Here is an 11,275-nt window from a genome sequence, read left to right on the forward strand (position 1 = left end):
CTGCCCATCCCGTCGCAGGAGGAGCTGATGAAGCTGGTGCGGCCACCCTACTCCTACTCGGCCCTCATCGCCATGGCCATCCACGGGGCGCCCGACAAGCGCCTCACCCTCAGCCAGATCTACCAGTACGTGGCCGACCACTTCCCCTTCTACAACAAGAGCAAGGCCGGCTGGCAGAACTCCATCCGCCACAACCTGTCGCTCAACGACTGCTTCAAGAAGGTGCCCCGCGACGAGGACGACCCAGGTAACGTGTAGGCGTGGTGGCCGCTGCATCCGCAGCCCCTGGTGCCCAGGGAAGGGTCGCTGCCTTCCTCACATCCCCTTCTGGAAAGTTCTAAATCTGACCGTGCCCCCCAGAACTGGGGGTGCTGAGGGGAGTCAGTGGTGAAGGAGACCCGGGACCCTGGGGGCAACTTGGAGTTTCCATCCTGGCTGGGCCACTGCCCAGTCCATGACCTTGGGCTGGTTCGATCCCCGAGCCTCAGTTTCCCCACCTGAAAAGCAGGGATGGTAACCGTGCCTCCTGCGAAGGCTTGTGGCCAGGGCACGGGGTCATGCATCCCAGGCTGTGGTGCCCGGGGGTGCCCCGTGGTCTGCAGTGGTGGCTGATGGGCCTGGACCCCCTGCAGCAGCTCGTCATGAGTCCTTGGGGGGTGAGAGACTGAAATGGAAACCCAGGGGGTCCTGGGGCTGCTGGGAAGAGACGGGGCGTTTGTTGAACAGCCACCAAGGGCCGCATTCTGCTGCCGCCCTGATTGCATCACCTCCTTTCATCCACCGCTGCGGGGCGGCTTTCAGGAAACCCATTCTACAGATAAGGCAAGTAGCAGGCGGGAGACACCTGCCCGCTCGGCAGGATGGAGGGATTGGCTGGAATGTGTCCTGAATGCAGGCCTCTGACACCAGACTGCGGACCTGTCCTTTCAATGGTGAATTTCTCCAACGCGGAGATGTAGGGAGCGTAGCGTACTGAATATTCACGTCTCCTCACCCAGAATGAAAGTCCGCTCTGGCCCCATCGCAGGAAGCCAGGAGACAGTGTGGGGAGGGGGACAAGCTCCACCCACCTGGAGACTAGCAAGGGGGCCAGTGTGTGTCCCTTCAATAGCCGGCCGTAGCCTCGGGCCCAGAGACAGACAGGCAGGCAGAGTTCAGACCTAACCTGGGGCCCTCGGACTTCCCAGTCACACCTAGCACCTTCCTTTCCACTCAGCCTGAGGACGAAGGGCTGGTACAACAGGCCCACTTCTCAGACTAGGAAACTGAGGCTCGCCCAGAGCCCCTCAGTCAGGGAGGAGCAAAGTGGAGACTCAAGTCCATCTTTGGACTCCATGCCCGGGACTTTGGGGGAGCCCTGCCTTTTTTCCCAAGTGTTCTCCCTCATCCCACCCTCCCCCCCATTCTACCTCCAGTACTTGAACTTCTGAGATTCTGTGTGAACAAGGTCACAGCCCCTGCCTGTCTGTCTTTGAGCTCTGAGCAGTGAGGGGTTGGAACCCTTCTCTCTTCTCAGTCTCCGACTTCTGTTCTCTGTCTTTCTGGGTTGTTCCCTGTGTTTTGACTTGACAGTGGGAGGAACCAGAGCAAAGCACGGCGTCCGTCTCTCCACTCACCTCCCCCGCTTTCGTTCGCACAGGCAAAGGGAACTACTGGACCCTGGACCCCAACTGTGAGAAGATGTTCGACAACGGAAACTTCCGCAGGAAGAGGAAGAGGAAGTCGGACGTCTCCTCAGGCCCTGGGGAGAAGACGGAGAGCGGGCTCCTGGCGGGCAGCCCCAAGAGCGCCGACGCCCAGGACATCTTGGAAGGCACCTCCCCGGGCTCCGCCGGCTCCCCCGAGCAGCGACCGTCCCCGGGGCCCCCGGGCACCCCATGCCTCAACGGCTTCCTCTCCTCCATGACGTCCTACGTGAGCGGGGCCAGCCCCGCCAGCCGCCCTGTGGCCACGCCGGGACTGAGTCCCGAGCCCACTGACAAGATGGGGCAGAACTTGGGGAACTTTAACTCCTACACCCCACTCACCAGCCTCGGCGGCCACGGGGCCGGGAGCGAATGGGCCAACCCCATGCCCACCAACACTCTGGGCTACGGAGGCTCCGTCCTCAACCAGTTCAGCCCCCACTTCTACAACAGCATCAACGCGAACAGCGTCCTCTACCCCCGGGAGGGCACCGAGGTCTAGGACTGCACAGTCCTTGAGCCACATGGACGTGCCCGAGTCCCCCGGCTGCCCAGACACCTCCGAGCTGCCCAGACAGACACAGGAGGCTCAGAGCAATTCCTCCTGTTTCCGGAACCCGGTGTCAACCTTCCGTGTCACCCATACCTGGACACACACCCACAACTTGGCACTGGAAATGCTGGTGCCTGAGTGACAGTCACCAAGGCAGCCCTTGGTTGAGCACTTACTATGTGCCTGGAGCCGTACTAGGTTCGGAAGGCCTAGCCACACTTACTATCTAGCTACCTTGTGGGGGTCCTATGAAGGTCCTCATTTTACAGGTGAGAAAACTGGGTCATACAAACTGGTGAGTGGCAGAGCCAAGAGTCAGGTCCTGGGGGATCCCCACTTTGGGGGCCAATGGAGGGAGGGGTGGAGGGATTGACTGAGCAGCGTCCGTGTGAAGGTCCATGTGAAAGCTGGCTGCGACGAGCATACCCACTGCCTCTGGCCGTCCTTCAGAACTTAGCACCAGCCCCGGGCACACGCCATCCTGGTCCAAGTCATGCTGTGGCCCCAGCTTCCCTGCAGCACTCCTTCCGCCGCCACTGGGGGCGGGAAGCCCAGGCCATGCACCCTCAGAGGGGCACCATTGTCCCAGACCCGGAGACCTCCCGCAGGGCAGGGACAGGAGTGGTGCACCCCCAGCCCCCACCTGGTGCTCCCCCACCCACAAACCCTCGCAAAGACCACTCCTTGTGTGCACGTCATGGACCGGTGAGCGGGCGGCGGCTGAGCCTTCCAAGAGAAACAGGCCGGAGACCCGCTTCCCTTTCACAGCCCGAGGTGTGAGTGTCAGAACAGGCCTCTCGGAGGGCCCGCTCCCACCAGGTCCGAGAGCAGCTCCTGGGACTGCTCTTGCTTCCACATGTACTTTACACGCTTCCATATGTACTTTACACGCTTCCATATGTACTTTACATGCCTGCGATCCTTCCTCACAGCACACCCTGGGAAGTGTTTTTCCGTTTTCTTATTTTCTTTTTGATTAAAACAAACCAACAGAAAACTGTGTGCGTCCCTTCCTTGTGATTTTCCCTGTTCCTGGGCCGCTGGTCCACTCAACAGGTGGCCAAGGACAGCCTGCAGTTGAAGCTTCAGGGACCGCAGGCGAGGCAGAATGGGTGCAAGCTCCCTCCCTCCCACACTGGTGTGCAGACAGGACAAAGGCCCCAAGGGAAGGAGGGGGGCTTGCAGGGATGGGGTAGGCACGTAGAAGGAGCCCATCTATTGGGCACAAACTACAGGCTGGGCATCACCCAGTCTTGACAGCTCACGTGGTCCTCATAACTGCGCCTGGGTCATTTAACCCTCCTCAACCCCTTGAAGGGTGGGCCTGCCCATTAACAGACGGGAAGACTGAGGGTCAGGGAGGTTGAGCAACTTGCCTGAAGTCCCCAGACTGTTTTCACCCGGGTCTTCTGACGCCTGCACCGCAACACACCGCAGTGCAGCCTCTGACGTGGCTAATGCTGCTGGTGGGCACAGCAGTACCGTGGGCTCCAGGTCACCGAGGGCTGTGGGCAGGCGCTGAGCCGAGTGCCAGGCAGAGGGCGCGCTTTTGTCCTCACAAGAGCACACGAGTGTGTGCATGGGCGATTCGCAGGGGTGCCTGGCACAGTGCATGCTGGGAGTCACGCGTGGAAACTGGAGGTCTTCTAGTTAGATTCCCCTCCTCGGATGTGCACACAGAGGGTTCAAGCCAGGACCCCCTGGCCTCCTGCACAGGCCGCGCACAGGCCACACACACTGCCCCCTCATGCCCTGCAGGGCTCTCTCCCGGAAGTAGCAGAGGAGAGGTGATGACAATGACGTTAATGATGAGGACAGCAGCACTCACTGCGGGTTCACCGTGTGCCAGACTTGTGTTAGGACTTGAACTGCCCGGTGCCATCTAATCCTCAAAACCATCCAATGCGATCAATACTGTTGTGTCCATTTCAGAGGAGAGAAAACTGAGGCCTGGAGAGAGATTCTGTAACTTGATGAAGGGACACAGCCAGGATTCAAACGCAGATCCGTGGATGCCAAGGCCGAAACTCTTATCCGCTGCACCGAGCACTGAGGAGAGCAGGACTGACCACCGGAGACCAAATGAGGGAACCTGGGAAGAGGAAACGAGGGGCTCCCTGGAACCGCCTCTGCTTCTTTCCTGGGGAGTCCTTGCCGCATGGAGCCTGATTCTCAAGGCCATGGAGGTGGGTGTGGGTGGGGTAGCTGGGTGGGGCGGGGGGGAGGAGGAGGGCCATAGTGTCAGAGTGTGAGGCCTTAGAAAACTTGGGATAGGCTGATGCCTTGCTGCACAGAAGGGAAGCCTGAGTCTGGGAAGCGACCCCATCAATGTCACCAGGGAGATGAGGTCACAGGCAGAGTTCAGTCGCAGGTCCCTGAAGCCGGGCCAGGATTTTTATCACACTTGATCCCATTGCTACCACATGTGCCCGAGTGGACTCTGCAATCCCACCGTCTCCCCTGATAATGTCACTGCCTGCTCCTGACGCCCCTCTTTTGTCACGGGAGGCCTGGTAGGTGTGGGCTGGGTAGGGCCTGGGTGTGAGGGTCCTGAAGAGAGACCAGCCTCCTGGGAGGAGGTGGCCATTCAGAACCAAGGCCCACTACACTCCAGCCGCCATTCTTCAGCCCAGAATGCCATGGGCATAGCCATGAAAGGATGTCTGCTCTCTGACAACACAGAGACCCTGCCAACTCCTGTCGGTGATGCTCGGGCAGTTCCTGGTAGCAGCGCCAGGAGCTCCCGGAAAGGGAGGTGCAAGAGGCGCCTGGTCACGCTGCTGGAGCGTGGGGCCCAGCTTGAGAAGGGGGTCTCCTGGGTCAGCTTCCACGGCTGGCTCTGGCTCCCCTTGTGGCTTCTCTTCCTCTGAGAAACCATGAAAGAGAGGGATGGAGAAAGGGCATGGAGGCGAGAGGTCTGGGTATCCACCCCCTGAGAGGTCAGTTCCGTGTGCTGTGCTGGGGGTGGACACTGCATTTGTTAGCTCCTGCAGGTTGGCGTTGCATTGAAGACATGGTCCCCAACACCAGTAAAAGGTCTAAGGAGAGGGCTTCCTGTGTGCTGGGAGCCCAGGGAGGCTGCCTGGAGGAGATGAGGCTGAGCCAAAGGACAGTAGAAGTCAACCAAGTGCACAGAGGTCTCCAAACCACTGGTTTACACACTCATCCTCAAGCCACCTACCTTCAAGCCTCCAGCCCTGGATCACAGTCTAAGTTCTATGGGGAGAGGGCAGGGGAGTGTGCCTCAAAGCACAACATACATGTAAAATATAGGACATTCTTAAGAGAAAAGGGCAGCAGGACTTGGTGACCGGAGCTGCCGGTGGTGGCGGTGGCGGTGGTGGTGGTGGTGAGGGAGCAGTAGGAGTCAAGGACTCCCCAAACTCCTGGCCCAGGAGGCCAGGCGTCCTCCAGCCCCTCCTCCCGAGGGCTTCATTTCTGTTAGCGCGGAAAGGATATTGTAAAGGCCAATTACACAGCCAAAGAGGAAATCCAAAGGCAGGCCGGGGATAATAGAAAAGCTGTGGGCTGACGAGTGATTCATTATTGTTCTTTAAGGCAAGGAGAAGAAGAAATCATTGATCCTGGATGAAGAAATTGGGCTTGGCCGAGCCTGGGCTGTGGGAGATGAGCCTGCTCCAGAATCCCCTGGGGGCATGTGGTTGAGGAGTGAAGGGGAAGGAAGGGGGGATGGGCCACAAATACTTAGAGACATTTTGTCCGAGACTGGGGACGGGAAGACCTACGGGACTGGGTTTCACTGCTTGGGAGCGGGGAGGCATTGGCAACACTCAGCACTGTCCCCGCAGACGTGCCTCCGTGCCGGTCTTCATCTGCAGGGAACTCCGCCTGAGCCCATCTTCCGCAGGTGAGGAAATGCGGACTGCGAGAGAGAGAGTAACTGAAGGAGGTCGCACAGGCAGGAAGTGGTGGAGCGCCACTACTTAAGCTAAACCTCGGCTCAAGGTTCCTGACTTCCAGGTGAATTCCGTCCCCTTGAACCACCTTGGTCCTGGGGGGTGTGATTTATGCCAAATAGGACCTCCCAGAGATCTAGCCACTAGTACAATGTTTGATAAATATATATAAAAGATCCTAAGCGACCGCTCGACCGTTCAACCGTTCGACCAGTAGCTATAACGCACTCTGACCACCAAGGGGCAGACACTCAATGCACAGGCATGGAAACATGGAACAGACTGATGAATCTCAGAGGGAAGGGGGGAGAGGGGAGGGCGAGAAGAGATTAAGCAAAGATCTGATATGCATACTAGAGGCCCGGTGCACAGATTTGTGCACCCGTGGGATCCCTCAGCCTGGCCTGCAGGGATTGGGCTGAATCCATGTACTGGGCCTCCAACATCCTCTGAGGGGTCCTGGATTACGAGAGGGTGCTGGCCAGGCCGAGGGACCCCACCAGTGCATGAATCCGTGCACCGGGCCTCTAGTATTTATATAATTTCTCATTGGTTCGGTATCAGCTGATCCATCGGGCAACCAGGATTGATTAAGTTTGCCTGATGGGGAGTCAGATCAGAGTACAGGAAAATTGATGAGTCCTGATGCATCACTAGGGAGGCGCATTGAGGGGGACACTGGACATGCCAGGAGGGATGGTTGCCTCCCATATGCATCCTGACTGGGAATCAAACCTGCAACCTAGGTATGTGCCTTGACCAGAAATTGAACCCCAAACCCTTTGGTACACAGGATGATGTTCCAACCAACTGAGCCACCCGGCCAGGACCCCCAAAGTCTTAATAAAAACCTAGGGGTTTCCAAAGGACAGAGCAACTGCCTGAAGGACAAGCCCCGGGCGGCTGAGGCCAAGACGGCGGGCGGGCTGGGGTGCAGAGCAGCACGCAGGGCTGCAGCTTGGAAATGGCCTTATCTCTGCTGCTCAGGTGGAGTGTGCCACCTGTTTATGAGTAAACTAATGGCCTAATCTCAGCTGGAGGCAGGGTAATGGGGCGGGGCAGGCTGGAGAGCACCCAGGCCGGGCTGGCCAGGGTTTAACCCTTTCTTGGCAGCAGCGGGCGCCTCTGTAAGCGCCCCTCCAACGGGAGGACCAGATCTACCCAAACCCTGCTTTTGGCTGGTTCCCTTTGGCCCCACTGTGGTCCCACCAATATGAAGTTGACTTTGAAACTTTTAATAACCTTGAAACAGCTGAGCAAAGCACTGAGTCATTACCTACCCAGCAAACAGCCACTATGCCTACTGTGTGCTGGGCGCTGTTGGGGCTGGGGTTAGGATGGGGTCCTATCTTTTGGGGGCGGGGTTACCATTCCGCCCTCTACAACCACAGAATCTTCCTCAGCGTAGCGTCCAGATGAATTGGCCCCTGCAAGCAGAGGCCGGCCCGTGAAAGAAACCTAATCTCTGGTGTGAATCAAAGCCCGTGATTGGACCTATAAACGTTCACGGAGCACTGGTCATGTATGAGCCAGGGTGTCCTGCCTGTGCATGGGGCCCTGGTGAACACTGAGAGAGACCCGGCAGGAAGGGCCTCAATGGTGCCTGGCACGTGATGGCATCATTCAGGGCTCGTTAGCTCTTCCAGGTGCATTGCTGGGTCCTGTAAGACTGAGCCCCTGCCCTAAAGGATAAACTAGCAAAAGCACCAGTAAGCATGGAACCTCAGACCATCCTAAAGGGAGGCAGCCCCCGGGGAGTTACAGTCCTCCCACGTGTAATCCCATGTGTAACGTCTGCCTTCCCCAATCCTCTCATTTATCCAACACTTACGTTCTAGCTGCTACTCCAGGTCTCTTCTGTGCCGGGCTAAAGGGATAAAAATGGCTGATGAGCCTCGTTTAATTGAAATGAGATTGCCTATCCCCATTTCACAGATGGAAAGAGCAAGGCCGAACATCTAAGCCTGCACTTGACCGGTGTGGGTTTCTGTGGATGGGGAGAACCTGGCATCTGTCGACAGCCAGCTTGCTGAGGTTGTCCCCGCTGTCCTTCCTCCATCAGCCTCCCCCTCCCCCCTCCCTTCCCACTGGCACAGGCTCCCTGAAGGGGAAGACCAGAGGGAGGTGGGGAGGGAGGCCTCATTTCAGCTTGGCACCAGGTGAATTCTTTAGGGCAAGAACCAGACGAGCTGGTGGCCTGCATGCTGAGAAGCCGGAAGAGAGAGATAATTCCCAGCAGGCGTGCCAAAGCATTGCCGTATTGGGAAATCTCTCCCCTGGCCATGGCAGACGACCCTCTCCCTGGGTGCTTTCTCCCAGCCGGCTCCCACTTGCTCTCCGAGTGACTCTTACCTGCTCTCCAGGCCGCGCTCAGCTGGCCCCTCCCATGCTCTACCACCCTGTGCTCATCTCTACTATCAAGATCCCCAAGATGTACCCGCCCTGCCCAGATGGTGGTTACCTTGGTAAGGTCAGGGATCGCGGCCCCGACTCTTGTGTGAATCCAGCACCTGAGTGACTTACATAGGCACCTGGTTCAAGTTAAGGAATAGGCATGTGAAATAAAAAGAATGAATGAATTGATCAATCAAAATTTATTTGTAGACAGGTTGCATGTAAATATCAAAACCACGATTCAGCCCCAGGCCTGCTTCATGCCAAACCCCACGCCTGTGAGCACTTGTGTCCTGCAGGGATGTGTGGGCTTCTGGGGCGTCCAGTAGGTGCAGAGGGCAGGAGGCGGCTGCTGATGATGAGAGAGACACGTGATTCAGGGATGGCTTCTGGACAGAAAGGCACTGATTCTTTCCATGTTTATTGAGCAGCTTCTATGCCGCGGCCACTGAATTAATGCAATGGAGCCTGAAAGAAGACAAGGCCTCTGCCCTCAAGTAGTTCACAGTCCCAGCTGGACGGATGTGCTGTGGGTGCGGGGGCGGAGGGTGGGGCAGGGTAGTGTGGATGTAGGAGACGATAAGCCCAAGGTCGGCTTTGGTCAGCTCAGGGACATGACCTACTCTAGACCCAGAGGCCTCTGGTGCACATCAACATGTATCTGATGCCTCCCTGCCCCGAGACTGCAGCGTCCAGTCCTGCCGGACTCCCAGCCGCTGGGCTGCCATGCACAGTTCAGACTTAGGAGTCTCCACAATCACAGGAGCCAATTCCTTAAGATCAAGATAGAGATAGATAGATAGATAGATAGATGATAGATAGATAGATAGATAGATAGATGATAGATAGATAGATAGAAATAGATAGATGGATAGATAAATAGATGATAAGTGGGTAGATAGATGATAGATAGATAGATGATAGATAGATAGATGGATAGATAGATAGTAGGTAGGTAGATAGATAGATGATAGGTAAGTAAGTAGATAGGTAGATAGATAATAGATAGATGGATTGATAAATAGATAGATGGTGAGCAGATAGATAATAAGTAGGTAGATAGATAGATGATAGGTAGGTAAGTAGATAGGAAGATAGATAGATAGATGGATGGATAGGTAATGTATCTCCAGTTGGTTCTATTTTGCTGGAGAACCCTGGCTGGTATATATTTTGGTATCATTGTTCCAGAGATCTTTCTAGTTGGATGGTGTCTCACTCCTTCTTAAATCTACCTTTAATTCATCATACTCTTGGGATAAAATCCAAACCCTTCCAGATGACTTCCCAGCCTCAGTTTCCCCAATCCCTGGGCCTTCCTCTCCCCTCCGCTCCTGGTGCCCTAGTCTTCAGCCAGCCTGAGCAGTGAGGAGATATTGTGAGGACAAGAGCCCAAGACTCTCAGAACAGACCCCTCTCTCTACATCCCTACAGTTCCTCCACCCACTGCCAAGCAGATCTAGAACTTTCTAGGACACAGATGCAAGGAGGGCCTGGGCCTGGGCCCTCTGGATTCAGTCTGAGGTCCCCGGGCACGAGTGTCCGGACTCAGGAGCAGACAGAGGGAGCCGTGTCTAAGCCAGTCCCTCCCTGGGCAGAGGAGGAGCCAGGCTTGGCAGAGCCGCTTGGCAGGGCCTCCGTGGTTCCTGTAGGTGGAAGGCCCTGAGCAATTGCGGTTTTTTCTGGGCATCTCGGCCAACCCGGAACCCCAACCGCAGCCTCGGCACCAGGCAGCCTCCCACTGGTGGTGATTGTGAAAAAGTAAAACACAGACGTCACCCAGGGCTCGGTTGGGGCCGTGCAAGCCCTGCTTTGGACCCTATGCTGTTGGGGAGCATGGGGGCTGGTGACTGCCAGAGGGAAACCCCCGCCCCATGAAGCCCGGCCTCTCACCACGACCCGGGGCTGCAGGCTTCCTGGGGGGCATAGAGGGGACCCGATCTCACCCCAGGCAGGGTGTTGGGTAGCATCCCACTGGAGAACACATGCAACATGCAGCCCAAGAAAAGCCTCACGCTTTGGAGTCTCATGGCCATGAGGACGCTTGCCCACAGGCATCCATAGAAGGGCGGCCGTGCCGTGCAGTGGTAGGCGCCCTGGCTTGGGAAGAGGACCGGCTCACATCCTAGCACATTCTCTCCCTTAGCTAGATGACCTTATATTTCCCCTGTCAGCTTGGAGGGCCCCAGCGTGCTGATCTGTGAAACTGGCATAATAACAGGCTGCAGCTGATCCCCCGGGCGGCACCTCTGCTCCCTCCCCAGCCAGGTGTGGCCACTAAAGTAACGTGGCCTGAAACCAGCCAGTGGAGCTTGCGTGCAGACGGGACTCGATTGGAAATCTCCAGGAGCACACACCCTCTCTGGACTGGCTACCAGATCAATCCCAGCTTTGGAAAAACACCAACCTGCTGTCCTGGACACAGAGGGGAGACCCCAGATGCCAACCCCCACAGCCCATGGTGGGTGCCAGCGGCGGACCAACACAGGCAGGGAAGGCCTCCGGCCCTGGCCCTGACCCTGGCACCTACCTTTCCTGTGCATGGCTCACTAGGGGGCAGGCAGTGCGAATCGATTTACTGTTTCTTCTCCACCCTGGGAATTAGGTCCTATAAGGCGAGTCTCAGAGAGGTTAACTACCCTGCCCAAGGTCACACAGCAACTCGGCACCAAAGCCAGGATCTGACCCCAAACCCCACGGCCTGTAAGTGTTCTGCTGTATAACTG

General features: G+C 56.9%; 1 protein-coding gene across 1 annotated transcript in view; it reads left to right on the plus strand.

The window, feature by feature from the left end:
* The window catches only part of FOXI1 (forkhead box I1), a 2,913-nt gene extending 375 nt beyond the window's left edge, over positions 1 to 2,538 (plus strand). Inside the window, exons 2-3 of the mRNA XM_015565135.1 lie at positions 1 to 247; positions 1,640 to 2,538. Of these exons, the coding sequence (XP_015420621.1) occupies positions 1 to 247; positions 1,640 to 2,187 (795 nt within the window). The 3' untranslated portion in view covers positions 2,188 to 2,538. The remainder of the gene's footprint in view (positions 248 to 1,639) is intronic.
* The last annotated feature ends 8,737 nt before the right edge of the window (positions 2,539 to 11,275 follow it).

The sequence above is a fragment of the Myotis davidii genome, unplaced genomic scaffold (assembly GCF_000327345.1).
Source record: "Myotis davidii unplaced genomic scaffold, ASM32734v1 scaffold399, whole genome shotgun sequence".
Classification (NCBI taxonomy): Eukaryota; Metazoa; Chordata; class Mammalia; order Chiroptera; family Vespertilionidae; genus Myotis; species Myotis davidii.